A 20,724-nucleotide genomic window follows, 5' to 3' on the forward strand; every position below is an offset into this window, starting at 1 on the left:
TGTGGATTGGAAGAACAAATATTGTTAAAATGTCTATACTACTCAAATAATCTACACATTTAATGCAATCCCTATCAAAATGTCAACAGCATCTTTTACAGAACTAGAAGAAAGAATACTAAAATATGTATGGAACTGCAAAAGACCCCAAATAGCCAAAGCAGTCTTGAAAAAGAAAAGCAAAGCTGAAGGCATCACAGTTCTGGACTTCAAGTTATATTATAAAGCTGTAGTAACCAAAACAGTATGGTATTGGGATAAAAGTAGACCTATAGATCAATGGAACAGAAGAGAAAAATCAGAAATAAACCCACAATTATATGGCCAATTAATCTTCAACAAGGTGGAAAGAATATCCAGTGGGAAAAAGAATGTCTTTTCAACAAATGGTGATGGAAAAACTGGAGAGCAACACACAAGAAGAATGAAACTGGACCACTTTCTTACACCATACACAAAAATAAATTCAAAATGGATTAAAGACCTAAATGTGAGACATGAAACCACTTAGAGTAGAATTCAGTGATTGACCACTTATATACAACACCCAGTGCTCATCACAAGTGCCCTTTTTATGTTATGTCATTTTATTTTGTTTTATTTTATTTTATTTATTTTTTAGTGTTTATTTACTTTTGAGAGAAAGAGAGAGACACAGAAGCGTGAGTGGGCTAAGGGCAGAGAGAGGGAGACACAGAATCTGAAGCAGGCTCCAGGCTCTGAGCTGTCAGTACAGATCCCAATGTGGGGCTGGAACTCACAGACTGCTAGACCATGACCTGAGCTCAAGTCGGATGCTTAACCGACTGAGCCACCCAGGCACCCCAACAAGTGCCCTTTTTATTTTTTATTTATTTAAAAAAATTTTAATGTTTTTACTTAGTTTTTAGAGAGAGAGCAGGCAGGGGAGGGGCAGAGAGAGAGGGAGACACAGAATCCGAAGCAGGCTCCAGGCTCCGAGCCATCAGCACAGAGCCTAATGCAGGGCTCAAACCCACGAACCGTGAGATCATGATCTGAGCCAAAGCTGGACACCTAACCAACTGAGCCACTCAGGCACCCCAACAGTGCCTGTTTTAATACCCATCACCCATCTAGCCCATCTCCCACCCATCTCCCTCTATCAACCCTCAGTTTATTCTCCATCCTTAAGAGTCTCTTGGGGTTTGTTTCCCTCTCTTCTCTTCCCCCCCACTTCCCATGTGTTCATCCGTTCTGTTTCTTAAATCCCATATATGAGTGGAATCATATGGTATTTGTCTTTCTCTGATTGACTTATTTCGCTTAGCATGATACATTGTAGCTCATCCTCATGGTTTTAAGTTGCATTTCCCTAATAGCTAATGATGTTGAGCATCTTTTCATGTACTTATTTGGCATGTGTGTATTTTATTTGGAGTAATATCTATTCAAATCCTTGATCCTCTAACTGGGTTGCTTTTTTATTATTCATTTGTAAGAATTCTTTATATATTCTGTAGACAAATACCTTATTAAATATATGACTTGCAAATGTTTTTCCCATTCGGTGGGTTGTCTTTCACTTTCTTGATAGTGTCATTTGAAACACAAAAGCTTTTGGTGCACCTGGGTGACTCAGTTGGTTAAGCGTCTGACTTTGGCTCAGGTCATGATCTTGCGCTTTTGAGTTCAGGCCGTGCATTGGGCTCTGTGCTGACAGCTCAGAGCCTGGAGCCTGCTTCAGATTCTGTGTCTCCCTCTCTCTGCCCTTACCCCACTCATGCCTCTGTGTCTCTCTCTCTTTCTCTCAAAAGTAAATAAACATTTAAAAAAATGTTGAAGCAGAAAAACTTTTAATTTTGATAAAGTCCAATTTCTCAGTCTTCTCATATGTTGTGTCTCATTTTTGTGTCTTAATCTGAGAAGCCTTTCCCTAATCCAGGGTTACAAAAATTTACTTGTTTGTGTTCTTCTAAAAGCTTTATAACTCTTACACTTAATTCTTAGAGTCAATTTTTGTGTATAGTATGAAGTAGTGGTCAAATATCATTCTTTTGCTTGGGAATATCCAGTTATCATAGTACCATTTGTTGAAAAGACTATTCTTTTTCCATTGAACTCTCTTGGCAAAAATCAATTGATCATAACTGTAAGGTTTTGTTTTTTTTTTTCTGGACTATCAGTTATATACCTGTGGTAAGTTTTGAAATCAGAAGTATGAATCCTTCAATTTTGTTTTTTCAAAATTATTTTGGTGATTGTGAGTCCCTTGCATTTTAATTTGGATGTTAGTATCAGCTTGTTAATTTCTGCAAAAAAAAAAGACATGAAATTTGGTAGAGATCACATTGAATCTGTTCATCAATTTAGGGAATATTGCCATCTTAAAAATATTATCTTCTAGTCTGTGATACAGTGTATCTTTTTATTTATTTAGGTTTTTAATTTCTTCTGGCAATGCTTTGTAGTTTTCTGAGTATAAGTTTTATATTTCATTTGCTAAATTTATTTCCTAAATGGATTGTTTTCTTTAAAAAATTTTTAAGTTTATTTATTTATTTTTGAGAGAGAGACACAGAGTCTACAACCATACCACCCTGAACGCACCTGATCTTGTCTGATCTCAGAAGCTAAGCAGGGTTGGACCTGATTAGTACTCAGATGGGAGAAAGAGAGAGAGAGACCGGGGTGGGGGGTGAGGGGAGGGAGGGGGGCAAAGAGAGAGACAGAGAGAGAGAGAGAGAGAGAGAGAGAGAGAGAGAGAATGAATCCCAAGCAGGCTCCACACAGTGGCACAGAGCCCAATGTGGGGCTCGAACTCTAACCATGAGATCGTGACCTGAGCCAAAACCAAGAGTCAGACACTTAATCAACTGAGTCACCCAGGCGCCTCGGATTGTTTTTTAAATTTCCTTTTTAGGTTGTTTGGTGGTAGTGTATATAATCAAGACATTAATTTTTATATCTTGATCTGCATTCTTGTTCAACTTATTAGCTTAATAGGTTTTTAGTGGATTCCTTGGGACTTTCTATGTACAAGATCATATCATCTTCAAATAAGAGGTAGTTGTACTACTTTCTATTCTGGGTGCCTATTATTTCATTTTCTTGCCTCGTTGCTCTGGCTAAAATCTCCAGTAAATGTTGAATAGAAGTGGCAAAAACAGACATCTTTGTTTCCCAATCTTAATGGGAAAGCATTTAGTCTTTTACCGTTAAGTGTGATGTTAGCTATGGGTTTTTCATAGATGCCCTTTATCAGGTTGAAGAAATTCTCTTCCATGTTTTTGGGGTATTTTCTTCATGAAAGGGTTTGGGGTTTGTCAAATGCTTTTTCCATGTCTAATAACAATGATCATGTGGGTTTGTCCTTTATCTGTTTATATGGTATATTACCATATTGCTTTTCAGGTATTAAACCAACCTTGCACTTACAGGATAGATCTTATTTGGTTATGCTAGATTGAATTTGCTAGTATTTTAATGAGGATATTTGAGTGGTATTGGAGTACTACTGGCTTCATAGAATGAGTTGGGAAGTGTTCCTTTGTCTTTTTTTTTTTTTTTTTTTTTTTGAAGAGTTCATAAAGATTGGCATTAATTCTTTTTTTTTTTCTTTTTTAATATTTGGTAGAATTTACCAGCAATGCCATCTGGGCTTGAGATTTTTTCTTCGTGGGAAGTTTTTCACTGTTAGTTGAAAGGATTTTTAAAATATATTTTGTTAACACTCAGTACTTTCTTAGACAATATTCTGCTGTTTCCCTTGTATCTAAAAATAGTTTTTAGTTCATGAATGTTACATGTCTTTGTCCTTGAAACTCTGTTCTTAAGAAATCTCATGGGGGGGCACCAGGGTGGCTCAATCGGTTGTGTCCGACTTCAGCTCAGGTCATGATCTCACTGTTCATGGGTTCAAGCCCCACGTCAGGCTCTGTACTGACAGCTCAGAGCCTGAGGCCTGCTTTGGATTCTTTGTCTCCCTCTCTCTCTGCCCCTCCCCACTTGCGGTCTGTCTCTCTTTCAAAAATAAACATTAAAAAAAAAAAAAGTATGGGACAGAGTATATACAATGTATGATAGAAACTCTGGGGTTTTTTGCTAATTGTTTCTCAGTATTTTCTCTTCTGTACTTTGTTTCATTGCTGTCTCATACTTGATTTGAACCTTCTCCCCAAAACATTAGTTCAGGCTCTCATTTTGTTACATCTAAAAGTATTTCAAGAGCATCACTACCTAGCCCCCCACAAATGAGTTTGAACTCACTTTTTAAAGCAAAAAGATGGGGGCAGCTAGGTGGCTCAGTTGGTTAAGCATCCAGCTTCAACTCAGGTCATGATCACATGGTTGGTGAGTTCAAGCCCCACATTACTATCAGCACAGAGCTTACTTTGGATCCTCTGTCTCCCTTTCTCTCCCCCCTCTCCCCCCTCCCCCCCGCCCGCACTGCTCACGCTCACACTCTCTCTCAAAAAGAAATAAACATTTAAAAACAAACAAAAAGGTGTGTCTGGGTGACTCAGTCGGTTAAGCGTCCAACTTTGGCTCGGGTCACGATCTCATGGTTCATAGGTTCGAGCCCCACGTCGGGCTCTGTGCTGACAGCTCAGAGCCTGGAGCCTGCTTTGGATTCTATGTCTCCCTCTCTGTCTCTGTCCCTCCCCTGCTGTGCTCTCTCTCTCTCTCTTTCAAAAGTAAATAAGTAAACATTTAAAAAAATAATAAAAATAAAAACAAGCAAAAAATTAAGTAAAAAGATGGCACATCATTTTTTGTTTTTTTAATATAATGGAACAGTATCACATTTCAAGTGAATGGAAGTCAAGAGTTATAGTCGAGTAGCTTCGAAATTTAGAAAATCAGTTTTCACTGGCTATTTACTTTAGGAACAGAAATTAATTATGTCTCATTCTTATCATAATGTGCACAGCCTAAAAAATATACGCTCTCTGAACAGACTGAAGTTCAAAGTCCCCAGGCACAACATTTATCAGAAATAATGGTCCCTGCTCTAGTCAACCAGGAGTTAGATGAAGAAATGTTCACGTAAGCATTTCATTGAAACCCTTGAGATGCACAGTAGTTGATACGACTTACTGGCTTCAACTCACCATTCTACTTTGTTTCTGAGTTGTACCCCTTTAGATACCTAATGTAAGTAGAGTCAAGCAGTATTCGTCTTTTTGTGACTAGCTTATTTCACTTAGTATACTATCTAAAAGGTTCTTGTGTGTTATGGTATATGACAGGATTTCCTTCTTCTTAAGGCTGAATAATAATCTATTGTATGTAAATGCCACATTTTTCTTCAGTTATTCATCTTTCAGTAGACATTTAAGTTGCTTCCACCTCTTGGCTATTGTGGATAATGTTGCAGTGAACATAGATGTAAAATATCTCAGGAATCTGATTTCACTTCTTTTGGATATATACTAAGAAGTGACTCTTTTGCCCATTTTTCAACTGGGTTTTTTTGTTTTCTTATTGTTGAAATTTAAGAGTTCATTGTTTATTGTGGATATTAGTCCTTTATCAGGTATTTGTTTTCCATATATTTTTCCCTACTCTGGCTTGTCTTTTCATTCTTTTAGCAGTGTCTTTCAAAGAGCAGCAGTTTTTAATTTATGAATTCAAACTTAACACCTTTTTTCTTTTGTGGATCATGTTTTTGGTGTTGTATCTTTTAAAGTTTTTTTTTTTTTTAATGTTTATTCATTTTGAGAGAGAGAGAGGAAGAGAGAGAGGGAGACACAGAATCCGAAGCAGGCTCCAGGGTCCAAGCTGTCAGCACAGAGCCCAACGCAGGGCTCAAAATCATGAATCGTGAGATCATGACCTGAGCCGAAGTCGGACGCTCAACCAACTGAGCCACCCAGGCGCCCCTGGTGTTGTATCTTTTTAGATCACCTAGATTTTCTCTTTTAATGTCTTCTGGAAATTTTATACTTTTACATTTCACATTTAGATCTAACATCCATTTTTAATTAATATTTGTGAAAAGTGTAGGGTCTTCCAAACAGAAAGCACCAAGCCTACATGGGTTCATTGATAAATTCTACCAAACATTTAAGAAAGAAATTCCAGGGCACATGGGTGGCTCAGTCGGTTGAGTGTCCTGACTTCAGCTCAGGTCATGATCTTGCAGTTTGTGAGTTCGAGCCCCACATCGGGCTCACTGCTGTCAGCCTGTCAGTGCAGAGCCTGCTTCAGATGCTCTGTCCCCCCCATCTGCCCCTCCCCCACTTATGCGCCTTCCTAAAATAAATAAATATAAAAAAAAATTCCCTACAATCTGTTTCCGAGTATAGAAGCAGAGGGAATACTTCCTAACTCATTCTGTGAGGCTCACAGTACCGTAATATCAACACCAGACAAAGACATTATAAGAAAACTGTAGACCAGTATCTCTCATGAACATAAATGCAAAAGTCCTCAACAAAATTTTAGCAAAATGAATTAAAAAAAGTATAAAAAAAATTATACACCATGACCAAATGGAATTTATCCCACATATGCAAGACTGGTTCATTATTCGAAAATCAATTAAAGTAATCCATCATATCAACAAGGTAAATAAGAAAAATCATATGACTCTATCAAGAGATGCAGAAAAGGCATTTGACAAAATCCAACACCCACTCATAATAAAAAAAGTAAACTAGGAATAGAGAGGAACATTCTCAACTTGATAAAGACTATCTACAAAAAAGCTATTGCTAACATCATACTTAATGGGAAGAAACAGGAAGTTTTCCCACTAAGGTCAGGAACATGGCAAGGATGTCCTGTCCCCTCTTGCCACTCCTTTTCAACATCATACCAGCAATGCTTAGTTGCTAATGCAACTAAGAAAAGAAGGTAAAAGGTATACAGATAAGTGATTGCCAGGAGGAGAGGTGGATGAATAGGCATAGCACAGAGGATTTTTAGAGCATTGAAAATACTCTGCATATTATAATGATGGATATATGTCATTACACATTTGTCCAAACCTATAGAATGTACAACACCAAGAGTCACCCCTAAAGTAAACTGTGGACTTTGGATGATTATGATGTGTTAGTGTAGGTTCATTCTTCGTTTAAAAAAAAAAAATTACCGTCAAGTGAGCGATGGTAATAGGGGAGGCTGTGCATGTGTGGGGGCTTAACACTTCCTAACCAAAACTGAATCTTTTTTTTTTTTTTTTTGGTATGTATAGTCTTTTGAGAGCATAAAAAAGCCAGTGGAAAATTGGGCATTAGCCCATCCAGCCCAGTGTTGTGCCTGTGACAATAGGGGCCATTTTATGGGAAAACAGAATAGTATATACTTCAAAGACTATATAATATTGTTTTGAAATGTACTTTTCCAATAACTGCTGAGGGCTTTTATAATTTTTTGCTTATTTTTCAGTATAAATTGCTGACATGTTCCTGTAATGATACATTAATTACTTTTTGATCTTTGCCCTTTTTGTGATCCTAGGTTGGTTCATTCTGGCTCTGGATGTCGATCACCCTCACTTGGATCTGACCTTACATTTGCTACTCGGACGGGCTCTCGGCAGGGCATTGAGATGCATCTCTTCAGAGTGGAGACACATCGGGATCTGTCAACCTGGACCAGGATACTCGTTCAGGGTTGTCATGCTGCTGCTGAACTAATTAAGGAAGTCTCTCTAGGTATAGATCCTGATGTATCACTTCTAGCAGTAGTTAAATGGAACTGTTATACTTTATTTTAAAGTAAAAACTATTAACATATGTGCCAGACTTAAAAATATTCCAAAATATGGCAGCTTAAAATTATCATGATAGAAAGAAACCTGGTTTTTCTGTTTCAGTAGTAGCCTTGTACGTGGCTCATTCATAACACCCTATGTACAACATGGCAGTTTTGCTGTTCCTCATAATTAATCTGTATGTGATAGTATAAAGATTCATTAATGAAGTACTAGATGCACTAACCGTCTATTTCAGAAGATTTGGTGTCTAAGATATGGATAGACATCCTTAAAATATAAGCATCTGGCAAGGCTATGGCTGTAGAAAAATGAGGAATTTTGAGTAGGAATTTGTCTTCAAAAGTTTGCAAGGGTGTGCTCAGTACTTACTGAAATAAGCATCTAAAGGAAAGAAGCCTGGTGGTGTCTTTTCATTGTTGAAACGCCCTCTTGTGGCTAGTCTATATGGTTTCTTTTTTTTAATGTTGTTTTTGACAGAAAGAGAGAGAGAGAAAACGAGGGAGGGGCAGAGAGAGAGGGAGACAGAGGATCCAAAGCAGGTTCTGCACTGATTAGCAGAGACCCTGATGTGGGGCTCAAACTTAACAAACTGTGAGATCACGACCTAAGCCAAAATTGGATGCTTGACTGACTGAGCCACCTAGGCACCCTTATGGTTTCATTTGTATATATTTGTGTGTATGTACATATATACATCTGTATAGATATTTCCAGATTACTTTCCATTTTAGCAAGAACAAAGAATAGTCAAAATGTTTGAGTTTCTAATAGGGTTTGAATTACTTTGATTATCTTGACTGCAAAGTCAGTTTATTTGATTTTGCCCCTCTTCTCTATGCATTTTATTCTATAAACATAGCTTTATAGGATTTTTTAGAAAGAGAAAATGTGTGAAGAGCAGAATGTCTTGTGATACTTATCTTTCTTTCCATTGCTTTTGGAAAGTGAGGGATCTCCATGGCTTTAGAATTTGCATAGGCAGCATTTCTGTGGGTCATCTTCTAAAACTGGCACAGCGACAGTTTTTTAAGTGTTGTCAAAATGACCTAATTCTTCAACTCTTTAGGACCTGCTCGGTACTTTCCTCACAACCACAATGATGACTCAAGTAATGACTAGTAAGACCACACATTGGATTTTGACCAAGGCTACCATATCCACATTGTCTTTCTCACTTGTCTGTCTCCTGCCCATTTTCTCTTTGGAGACGTTAGTCACCACATCAAGGGCTGCAGGACTCTGGTTTTTGTCTTGGCCACAGAATGTGCTTTCTGGGTTGTGTCCTCAGTGTGAAGGTCTACAATGCCCCGTGTTCCTTTGGGGAGCCCAAGAACACTCTTTAGGCCCTTGACTGGCATCTGGGATCACCATATCCTCTTCAAGGATCCAGAGAGATATGTTTCCCAAAACAAAGAATGCAACTTGGATTTTTAACATTTTTTTTAGTTTCATGTTGTTTTGTGTCTGACAGCTAAACTTGTGGCAGGAAATAAAAATCTGTCCAGTCCCTGGCTCACAGTTGTTTAAATGCAGATGGCTTGGGGAGAGAGAAGGACTGGTTGGGTCCTTATACTTTAAAATAGACAAAAGAAACATTTTTTGGTAATCTGGAACTTTTTTATTCTCATTCACAGCTGTATTTTAATCTTACCTTGGTAATACTTTCATTTCCACAATTCAGGTCAACAAACGTACTTGTTCGTTACTGTATTTAGAGCTCTGTCAGATATATTAAACTGGCTGAAGGTGAACTGCTTTGATGAGAGCCCGAATTCCTTTCAGATGTGTTTTTGTATGTGCGTGCATGCACACACCTGATCTGTTATGTCTTAATATGTGTATGCTTACTGTGCACATCCACCTTCACGTATACACACACACACATACGTAAGCCAGCATGTCCTTCAGATGCACGATACCCCTTGATGTTAAATTGTTGGGAGATTCAGAAAGGTTTATTTAAAATTATAATTATGGCACATTGTACTACATATTCAGATATCTGTGGCCTAAAGAAAGGAAGTTGACAAGAAGAAATCATTTAAGTTCTGTTTCTTTGTCTCGTGTGTTTCATTATGTTTTATTTATTTATGTATTATATAGTTTACTCATTTAGGAAAATGTTAGGGACTACCTATGAGATTTTACTAGTGAATGCAATACATGAACTTCATAATGTTCATTTAGCTTTAAACCTTTATTAGATTACAGTAGAATTGACCAGTAATCCTTCTGATACACAAAGACTTTCTCCTTCTAGCAAATGTGAACTTCAGGATCACTAGGCAGAGCACACAGTTATTTCCCTCGGGTGCATTAAGCTTTATCATTTTCCATCCTGTGAATTGCACAGGAATTCAAAATAGGAAAATACATATATGTGTATAATTGTTTGGGCTTTAAGAAGTATGCTTTTAAAGGCTAATTTCATCATACCAATTACCTAAGCTTATTAAAATTTTTAAATCAAACAAGAACTACTACTAAGAAGTAGTAGACATGGGAAGAGTTGCATTAGTAAATATGTAGAAAATCTGCAAGAGGAGAAGAAAAATGAGCATAAAAAAATGTTTTATTTATTTTTAAATAAATAGAGAGCAGATAGAACAGACAGAGGGGGACAGAGGATCCAAAGCAGGCTCCATGCTGACAGCAGAGAGCCTGATGTGGGGCTCAAACTCACAAACCATGAGATCATGACCTGACCCGAAGTCGAACGCTCAACCGACTGAGCCACCCAGGCGCCCCAGAAAAAGGAGCATTTTAAAGTATTTATATTGTTAGGACATATGACCAAAGGGTTTGCTTTATCCATGTTCTCAGTTTTATAAAATCGTCTTGAATCCCTTTTTATTCATCTACTGGGTAAATACTGATTGAGTATATACTCTGCTTTTACTGGCTATACTAAAATGGATACGGTAGGCATAGCCCGTGCCTTTGAATAATGAGAAGCAGAAAGAATAATGCCTTTGAATAATGAGAAGCAGAAAGAATAGTGAGTACATATCAGAGTTGTTAGAAGTCATGAGTGGAATACAGGAGTTTCCTGTAACTCTAACACACACCCTTCTAAGGCAAGTTTTATCACCTCCATTTTTAAGATTAAGGAACTGGAGGGGTGCCTGGGTGGCTCAGTTGGTTAAGCGGTTAAGCCTTTGACTCTTGATTTCAGCTCAGGTCAAGATCTCACAGTTTGTGGGTTCGAGCTCCGCATTAGGCTCTGTGCCGACCGTGTGGAGCCTGCTTGGGATTCTCTCTCTGCCTCCCTGTCTCTCTTTTTGACCCTTCCCTACTTGTGCACATGCTCTCTCTCAAAATAAACTTAAAAAAGATGAAGAACTGGGGTTAATGTAGGTAGGGCTTGAATTGGGTCTCTTCTGACTCCAAAACCAGTGCCTTAAGCCCCTGAATTTCCCCCTCTCAATGACTCATTCTTATGCCCAGATTAAACTCCTGGGGGACATATACAGTATCAGTTTCTCTTAATTCACTAAATCAACAAATATTTACTGTTTTATTAATTACAAAGTGCTATGTTTTGTAATGAGAGAAATAAAAATAAGTAAGACCTACTTCATGCCTTTGACCAAATAGCTATAAGAAAGGAACAAGGGGCACCTGGTTGGCTCAGTCCATGAAGCATGCAACTCTTGATCTTGGGGTTGTGAATTCGAGCCCCACACTGGGTATAGAGATTACTTAAAAAGAAAATCTTTTAAAAAGAGAGAGAGAAAGAGGAAGGTAAGGAGTCAAGTGATGGCATTTCTTCCAATAATGAGAGAAACCTGAAGTTTTAAAAAGGTTAATGGGAGAGATCTAGTTTAAAGGGAAATGTTGAAAATGCAGAGGAAGAAGGAATAATCAACCCTGGACAGTTTCTGAGAAGGTGGGAATGGATGGGATCCAAAGCACAGATGGAGGGATTGGCCTTGTCCCTGGAAGAGGGACAAACGGACAGAGAGAGGAGAGGATGGGTGGGTGTGTACATCCACATCCTAGCTGTTGAGGAAGATACTGTCTTATACACCTGACATCCCTGGCTTTTATTCCATACCTAACTCCAAGTGCAATAATAGGCTACTTTTATGTCTCACTTTTTAAAGTTATATCATAGTTGTATAATGGGAAAAAACAGTAATTTTTATTTTTTTGCCTAAGGAGCCATGAGTTAACCTCATCACCACAACCATCGCTTTAAAGAATTTTACAATGTAATATTCACCGAGAAGCTAGAAGAAACATTAGAATTTTAGTTTGAGGATTTTCTGTGAAGTCTAGGACTGAGAATAATGGAGTATTACTGGCCCTCTTGTCCCAATCCCAATGTCTTATATTTACTTATTTAAATAAGGTTAGCCTAATCATCAGGAATTGTGCCCAAAAAACAGTATTAATGCTCTGTGCACAGTGGAATAGCCTGGAGAGTTGTGCTTTTTTTTTAAGTTTATTTATTTATTTTGAGAGAGAGAACATGTGCAAGTGGGAAAGGGGCAGAGAGAGAGGGTGAGAGAGAATCTCAAGCAGGTTCCATGCTGTCAGCGCAGAGCCCAAAGCAGGGCCTGATATCAAGAACCCAAGAGATCATGACCCGAGCCAAAATCAAGAATCAGATGCTTAACCCATTGAGCCTCCCAGGTGCCCCCAGGAGAGTTTTTTTAACAATACTGATGCCCAAGTTCTACCTCCAGAGATTATTTTTCTTAGTTGATTTATTTTGAGAGAGAGAGCAGGGGAGGGGCAGAGAGAGAGGGACACAGAGAATCCCAAGCAAGCTCTGTACCGTCAGTGCGGAGTCTGACTCGGGACTTGAACTGACAAACTGCTATGTGAATTCCCAGGTCTCAGAGGGCCTCACACTTGTAGCACCAACAACACTGCACTAACAACAAAACTGTGCTCAGGTGTTAATGGAACAGAAACTTTACCAGTGTTGAGAGAAGACATTTATTTGCCAATCTTGATGACCAAAATTTTTTTTGTCCTGTCAATTCAGATCAACCCTTTGAATTTTATCTTTGATAGGTCCGACTGTATGACTTTTGCCAACTATAGCCTTTGCCTTTGATAATAAACACTATCTTTGTCCTCTTCCTAGATACCAACCAAACCATGTTACTGCCCCTGAAAGGCATTTCTGCCTTTTCTCCTTTGGTAGAAACCTTCCCATACTTGAAACCTTCCCATACTTCACTGCCTAAGCAGTTTGACCTATTCTTTAGGGCCTATCTGAAGTGCCATCTCCTCCAGGAAACATTTCCTTGACTTTGGCCTTATTCATTCTATTGTTAGTCGTGTTCTATCTATTCTACCTCATGTGGTTAGGGATTTCATGTTTATGCCTTTCATTTATGAAGTCCTGGAGAGCAGGGACCGTGCCTGTTACTTCTCCTGTACCTCACACAGCCTACTTCCAGCACAGGTGTTTAATTGATACTCTCACTGAATTAAACTGAATCAAATCAGATGTCGTGGAGAGTTATGGCCATCGCTTTCTCATCTCCATCAAGATGTGGATGCAAGCAACCAGAAAAAGATTTACTTGAAGGAGTTCCAAGTAGGTTAGGTATTGCACATTCTCAAAAGAAGATTCTTTTTCCTTTTTTTTGCAGTCAGAAGAATTCTTTTCCACTCAATAACTGAAGCAGTAACTTTATTAATGATGGCTTTTGCTTGTCTTCAACAGGCTGCACATTAAATGGCCAAGAGGTAAGACTCACTGTCCACTATGAAAATGGGTTCACTGTCTCCAAGGAAAATGGAGGTTCCAGCAGCATACTGTACCGCTACCCCTTTGAAAGGCTGAAAATGTCTGCTGATGATGGCATCAGAAATCTGTATTTGGATTTTGGTGGTCCTGAGGGAGAACTGGTAAGAATGTCACAGAAAACCATGTCTACTCTAATAGATATTCTTTTGTTTTCTCATTGCTTCTTACCTTTTGCATAGAAAATTATGGACTGATAGTCCATTTGCAATCAGAAAATTGTTCTTCAAGATGTATTGGGTTTGAGTTTAGGGGGTTGTGTGTGTGTGTTTTCTGTTCCCCACATTAGGAAATCATTCCCTTTTTTAAAAAAAATTTTTTTTAACATTTATTTATTTGTGAGAGAGAAAGAGACAGTGTGAGCAGAGGAGGGGCAGAGAGAGAGGGAGACACAGAATCCAAAACAGGTTCCAGGCTCTGAGCTGTCAGCACAGAGCCCGATGCGGGGCTCGAACCCATGAACCATGAGATGATGACCTGAGACGAAGTTGGATGCTTAACCGACTGAGCCACCCAGGTGCCCAAAAATCATTCCCTTTTTAAAAAGTTTTGTTTGGGGGCAGCTGGGTGGCTCAGTTACTTTAGCATCTGGCTCTTGATTTTGGTTCAGGTCATGATGTCACGGTTTGTGGGTTTGAGCCCTGTGCTGGGCTCACTGTTGCCAGCATGGAGCCTGCTTGAGATTGTCTCTCTCCCTCTCTCTCTGCCCCTCGCTCATATTCTCTCTCTCTCTCTCTCTCTCTCAAAATAATAAACTTAAAAGAAAAAAGTTTTGTTTGAATGGTATAAAAAAAATACAGCCCTTTTAAGAAACAGGCTTTTATCGAATATGAGATATAAAGTACAAAAGCTGGTAAACTATAATAAATAAATTCTATCCATTGCTATTATTAGCAGTTGGTTGAGATAAGAGTTAAAAGTAACAGAGTGACTTGGTCGCTACAGAAATTGTGATGATCAGAAAAAAAAGATACATGGGTATCTCCATACAGTTATGCTCTTTTTTTGATATCCTTGTCTTTAAAAAAAAAAATGTCAACAGGAATTCATGATTTCCCTTAGTGAACTACAGAGTGTGTTGAGTATACTTCAGAAATCATAAGTTAAGGTAAAGGAGTAAAATAATGCCTTGTCTCTCTTATCAGTTTTCAGCCAGTAGTTCAAATCTTACACATGAACTATTATGTCTCTTGACACAATCACCATAGGTGGAAATTTGCAAAACAGAATCTTGAAATTTTATAACTGAAAGAGATCTTAGAGATAATGGAGTTCAACCTCCAAATAAGAAATTATGTCTAAAAATCTTATTTTCAAAGATAAACCTTTAGGAGACTATGATGGGGGCATGGACCAGGGCTTTTCAAAAGCCTGAAGCATTAGAGAGAGTTAAATGCTTCTATTAAATTAACCTATTAAATTATTATTAGCAGTTGTCATTTAGCAAGCCAGGTGTTAGAGCAATCCTGGCTATATAGTTTGAAATTTTTTTTTTTTAATGTTTATTTATTTTTGAGACAGAGAGGGACAGAGCATGAGCAGAGAAGGGGCAGAGAGAGAGGGAGACACAGAATGTGAAGCAGGCTCCAGGCTCCGAGCTGTCAACACAGAGCCCGATGCGGGGCTCGAACTCACGAACTGTGAGATCATGACCCGAGCCGAAGTCGGACGCTCAACCGACTGAGCCACCCAGGCGCCCCTGGCTATATAGTTTTAATTCCTGCTTTATACTTAATATATACAAAGTTTGATGAAATTAGTGCTCTGTAATTTATATTTTGAATCAGGTTTTACTTTTCTTTAAAAGGCATAGTTAACAAGGTCCAATTTCTAGTCTATGTATCAGCGCCAATGATTGACGAATCACTCGTTTCACTCAGCCTGACGCCGGGTCTCCTTGTTCATCTGGTGTCAGCCATCCAGATTAGATACTTGTGCTTAGGAGGGTATAGCTAGCCCTTCTAACGAGCCTTGGGAGCTCTCATTCCCATTACAAACCTATGAGGGATGTCAAAAATCAGACCCATCCATAGTCACATTTCAGTTGAGTTCACCGTGATTTCCTCCTGGGAATATAACCATAATGAATGGTTTCCATATAAGATATTCCTCTTTCTTTTACATCTTCTACTTTTTAGTTCTCTCTACCAGGCATAGTGGGATCTGGTACACCACCAGTTGTATTCTAATTGTGATGTGGGAGCTCACACCAGTATTTAATTCCTCCACTGAATGATCTTACTTCAGAGTATACTTTCATTTGTGGCTTTAAGAAACTCCCAAGAATTTCTATAAATCTGGGACATTCTTAATCCAAATTCTTTTTAAAAAGTAGAACATCACGTCCAAATTTGCTTATTTTGTGTCTGTTTATTAAAGCTTTTGGGTAGGAGCGGCTAGGTGGCTCGGTCAGTTAAACATCCGACTCTTGGTTTCTGCTTGGGTTATGATCTCACAGTTTGTGGGATCGAGCCCTGTGTCAGGCTCTGCGTTGACAGTGCAGAGCCTGCTTGGGATTCTGTCTTTCCCTCTCTCTGCCCCTCCCTCAACACACACTCTCTCTGAAAATAAACCTTAAATTTTTTTTTTTTTTTTTTTTTTTTTTTTTTGCAAATAAAGCTTCTGTGTATGGTAGTGCTAAACTGATGCGCTTTCTCCACAGACCATGGACCTGCACTCTTGTCCGAAGCCGATTGTATTTGTGTTGCACACGTTCTTGTCAGCCAAAGTCACTCGTATGGGACTGCTTGTATGAGCAGCAGAAAATCAGAAAAGAGTCTTGAATGTCACAAGAAGTATTTCCACCTCAAAAAAAAAAAAAAAAAAAAAGCACAAAAAGAAAGCTCTCTCTCCTCCAGCACAGTGCCTTGACAAGGACCTGCAAATCACTGCTGAACAGTAACCATGTTTAAAGAAGAGCCTGCCTTTCACAAGCTACCTTGGCCAGAAATTCTAGTACTCTAATAAGCTCCAACATGAAGCTGTTGATTGACTGTGTAGTTTCCTAATGTGGTTTCTAAGTAACTAGGTTTATTTCCCCTGTTAAGAAGGATGGCTCATTGTGGGGGTTTTTGGGGACGTAATCAAATATCGAAGAGTTGTTTTCGTTTTCTTCTTCCTACAGGATTTGTTTCGAGCGTAGCCTTGGTCTCTTGCTTCATTTGACCGTCTCTTCCCAGGTGCTAGTTGGCAGCAGCCTGTGCTTCTTGGCCATTCCAGATAGGTCGTACATTCTGTCGGAGCTGGCTGTCATTTATTCCTTCCACCCTAGGAAGTCCTGTCCTGGAATTGCACACCCAAGTGTTCTTCCATGTGTCCTGGCTCTCCTGCATCCCACCCTGGCCATCACTTCCCATCACATCACGAGCTTTGCCACTCATAAGTGCTAACTTTAGGACTTAGAACTTGCAAATTTTTATTTGCCTTGCCTTCCACTTCCTTTCTAGTGGTAACCAAGTTGGAAGCCACTGATTTGAAAGAAGAGTTTTGCTTGTTTTAGATTTTTCTGATTTATCTTTGGTAGGAGCCAGGGGATAAGATTTATTTTAAAAGAAAGTCCTCATTTTAGCCTAAGCCATTTTTTATTGCTTACCAAATGTGCCTTTGGTTAGGGTTAGTGGAGCTTTATTAGTCACTATATGAATAACTGGATATCACTGCCATTCCAGGGAGATAATCCATCCTAGTTTTGAGGAATAGTCTTTAAGATGGATTTCCTGAGTAGTATCTTTTCTAGTGGGCAGATCTCATTGGGGAAGATAAATTCTGGAGAGCCTGCTTGTTTAAAGAGTAGACTCTATAAAGGCAGCTCTTCACAAACATCATGTTGCGTTGCTTTGGGTTTTGTGAGCCCATGCAGGGCCCTGGCCCTGGCCCTTTGTGGAAGCAGATTGGTACAGACAGGCAGCTGCTAATTCAAGACTCACTGTTGGTGTAGTAATGCGTTCGACAGCGGGCAGGGTGACGAGACCATGGGATAGCTACCTGGGTTTTGCTAAGCGTTGCCGGACATCATCTTTAGGACATAGTAGCAGTAAGATTGCTGATTTTGTAGTATTAGAGAAACACATTCAGCTTGTTTTTCCTAATTATGAAGGAGGTATATATCTGAAAACATTCAAAATAATATAAGAGCTGTCTAAAATGTCAAGATGACCACAGTCCCCAGATCTGAAAGAGAAGGTAATATTGACTTGGATGTTCTCTGTGTTCTCCGAAGAAAAGTCTATGCCGAGCTCTCACTTACTAGATTTATGAGGTATGCCGTAAGAGGGTGTGAGCTCTTTGGAGAGTGGAGGAAGGTAGCACTCCAAATAGGAAGGAAAAAAACCCCACAATCCTATGGAAAACACGAGCTATTTGGTGTGAGTGCCGACTGACCTAGGTAGGACATTTGAAAGAGCAGACTCATGAACAGAGTTTGAGTTAGACATTGTAACCCCACTGTTTTCCCTGTGCCCATAAGTCGGTCCTCCTTCCCCTTGTGTACGGTGAGAATAACCACATGCACAGGCTGGGGAGAGAGAACTGTTCTCCCCCCAGCTACAGTTCCAACAATGAATGATGTGGTCCACTTAAAACTGGAAATTGACATCTACACTAGAATATGTGTTTCAAGGGCTTTTTTTTTTTTTTTTTTTTTTTTTTTTTTTTACGTTTTAAAGGTTCATAAACCTGTATTTGGCTCCAGCTGAAGTAAATTTGCAAATAGGGAAGGAAAAAAAATATCTTGAAGGTCCAGCTATGATTTCTGGAAGCAGAATTTCAACACATAATACCCTCAGATAAGGGAGCTTAGACACTTTGCAGTGAGAGCATTATTAATCTGAAACGTTGCACAATGCAGTCACAGACTTTGCAGCGAAGCCATTTGGTGGAGGTTTTCTTTGTTAGTGTGAAAGGCTAAGCCACTGAGAATATTTTCAGGGGGAACTTCTGAGCCACCCTGCTCATCACTTACATGAAAAAGAACTCTAAAAAAGGTGTGATGAAAATGTGGGCAGGAGAAGGAAAAGCATGTGAGCCATTTTGGCTCATTTTGTTCCAGCTTAAATTGTCACCAAGGTCTATAAGGTTTTTAAATCTTTCGAGTCTTAATGTGAAATGAAAATGTGTGGGAGATTTCCTTTGACCACTAGCACCCCCGAGAGCAAGAGCCTTTAAGCTGCTTGTTTAACATCAGCAGCTTTCCACTCGTGGGTGACCAGATTGTTATTCAACTAAGTGTGTTTGTGGAACTTTCAAACCACAGATGAAGAGCTTTTTACGGATAGGACAGCCTTGATTAATATGTATTTTGTATTAAGATGCCAAAACATGGCAAATTATTTTCAAATGATAACTAAAAATGGGCATTTTTGATATTTCACATCTTTTATAGAACAGCTTTTCATTTCTTTTTCATTTCAAATCAGGAAAATTGTTGAGAATGTTGTGGGCTTGCCTGTGTAGAACGGAAAGGAACCTGCAGAGTAGTGTGTGCCTCGTTCCAATGGATCGCTTCCTGTGCCCCTCGACCTCCCCCCCCCCCCCCCGCCCCCAGACCTGGGGCTTAGACGTCTTCTCCATATTCCACACAGAAGCCTAGAAGTAGCCACCTGGTGTGTGAAAATACTTCCTTCTCATTCCTTAAAATTTCTCCCTTTCCTCTCCAAAAAAAGAAAGAAAAGGAAAGAAAAAAAAGGCTGTCATTCTTATTCTGAAAAAGGTAAGTCCTTTCCTGAAGTTACCAAACAAACCTTACCTAGAAATTAGTATCTATTATTTTATATGAAGTAATACTTAAATGTATGTTTATACAGTATTTATTAGATAGTTCGAACTGAAAACTCACCTACCTAGTAGACAGGTTCAGATTATATATTGGGACCTGTACAGGCAATCAAAAATATTACCTTATTTGTCATTCACCTATTTTAAAGCCATGTTTGAGCACTTTTTAGGCTAGGTGAAGTCTGATAGTGCATGTTTTTATCAGCTATACCCTCACAAACTTTGTTATTGAACATTATTGGATGGCAGGAGAGATTGAATTATTTATTTCTTCTCTAATCTAACCTACCAATCTAATCTAACCAACAAATGATTAAAGTTGTCCCTGATTGTTTTCCTAATTTATCTTCCTAGGCAGAATGGTAACCAAGCTTTTTTCAGTTGATTAGATGCACTTAGCTAATAAACTAGAATTTTTTCTTAAAAATAAAATTAAGCTGTGTGGAATCTGGACAAGATTATGTTTCTCCCAGAAGAAGTTTTCACTGTAAATGGTTTTGATGGACAAAAGCGGGACCACTTTGAGAAAAAGTTATGATGAACTTTTTTTTTTAATTTTGTGAGAACCTCCAGGTCTTCTTGTTTATTAATTTATATGCATGTGGATATATTTGTATGTTTTCAGAAACATGGAAGAATCTCCATATTTTTTAATGCAAATTATATTGTACGCTGCTATGCAAATTCTATTAAAAGCCCTACCTACTTAAAAATTAAACATTTTTGAAGCTTTCAGGGAAGACCTGTAGACTTAAGCACTTTCTCTGCTGTTTTGTATCTTGGACACTTACGCTGAACTGTTCTTATTTTCACTGGTTATAAGCTATTGATTGTACATAATATTTAAACTGTCCAAATATCCAGCATACATTTCCTTGTCGCTGCCATCCACCATTGGTGGCATGAATGAATGGCTGGTTAGAAAGCCAAAGGTCATCTTTTTTCAGTTGATCATGAAGAAGTGAAATGTCAGATCTCTTTGGTCTCAAAGCAAATTGCTCCAGTCAGATCAAACATCTACCCAAGGAAAAAAGACTTCTTTAAATTGGGGATTCTACTTAAACTTTAAGTTGAATTTGACCATAATCCCATTCATTCTTTTTGTATGTAGATCTCGATCAGGTCTATAATATGCCAGGTGGTATTATATTTTATCTTAAGTTTGGAAATCTCTTTCAGTTAAATTTAAAATGTTATTGCGGTTTCCCCCCAACCCCCCTCCTGAAGATGAAAGCATAAGAATCTGCCATTTGCTGCTGTTCTCTCTCTCGAGATTGCTTGGTAATCCAGAATTAGTTTGACTTTCTACGTACTGTCTTTTAATACTGACAGCAGCAGTCCCCCCCTCCCTCTTTTTTAAAGCTGTCTCCTTCCCTGTGCTGGGTGTATAGACAATAAATGTGTGATGGCAGACAGTTATAAAATAATTATGTTGTATTTCAGGATTATGTGGTTTTGAGCAATTTAGCTACTCCTATGGTGTACTGATAACTGAAAT

At 38.7% G+C, this 20,724-nt stretch overlaps 1 protein-coding gene across 1 annotated transcript in view; it reads left to right on the forward strand.

Annotated features, from left to right (window-relative positions):
- SNTB2 (syntrophin beta 2) overlaps positions 1-16,554 on the forward strand; it is a 99,758-nt gene extending 83,204 nt beyond the window's left edge. The window contains exons 5-7 of the mRNA XM_042917979.1: positions 7,429-7,625; positions 13,374-13,558; positions 16,117-16,554. Coding sequence (XP_042773913.1) covers positions 7,429-7,625; positions 13,374-13,558; positions 16,117-16,209 — 475 coding nt within the window. The 3' untranslated portion in view covers positions 16,210-16,554. The remainder of the gene's footprint in view (positions 1-7,428; positions 7,626-13,373; positions 13,559-16,116) is intronic.
- The last annotated feature ends 4,170 nt before the right edge of the window (positions 16,555-20,724 follow it).

Source organism: Panthera leo, chromosome E2, assembly GCF_018350215.1.
Source record: "Panthera leo isolate Ple1 chromosome E2, P.leo_Ple1_pat1.1, whole genome shotgun sequence".
Taxonomy (NCBI): domain Eukaryota; kingdom Metazoa; phylum Chordata; class Mammalia; order Carnivora; family Felidae; genus Panthera; species Panthera leo.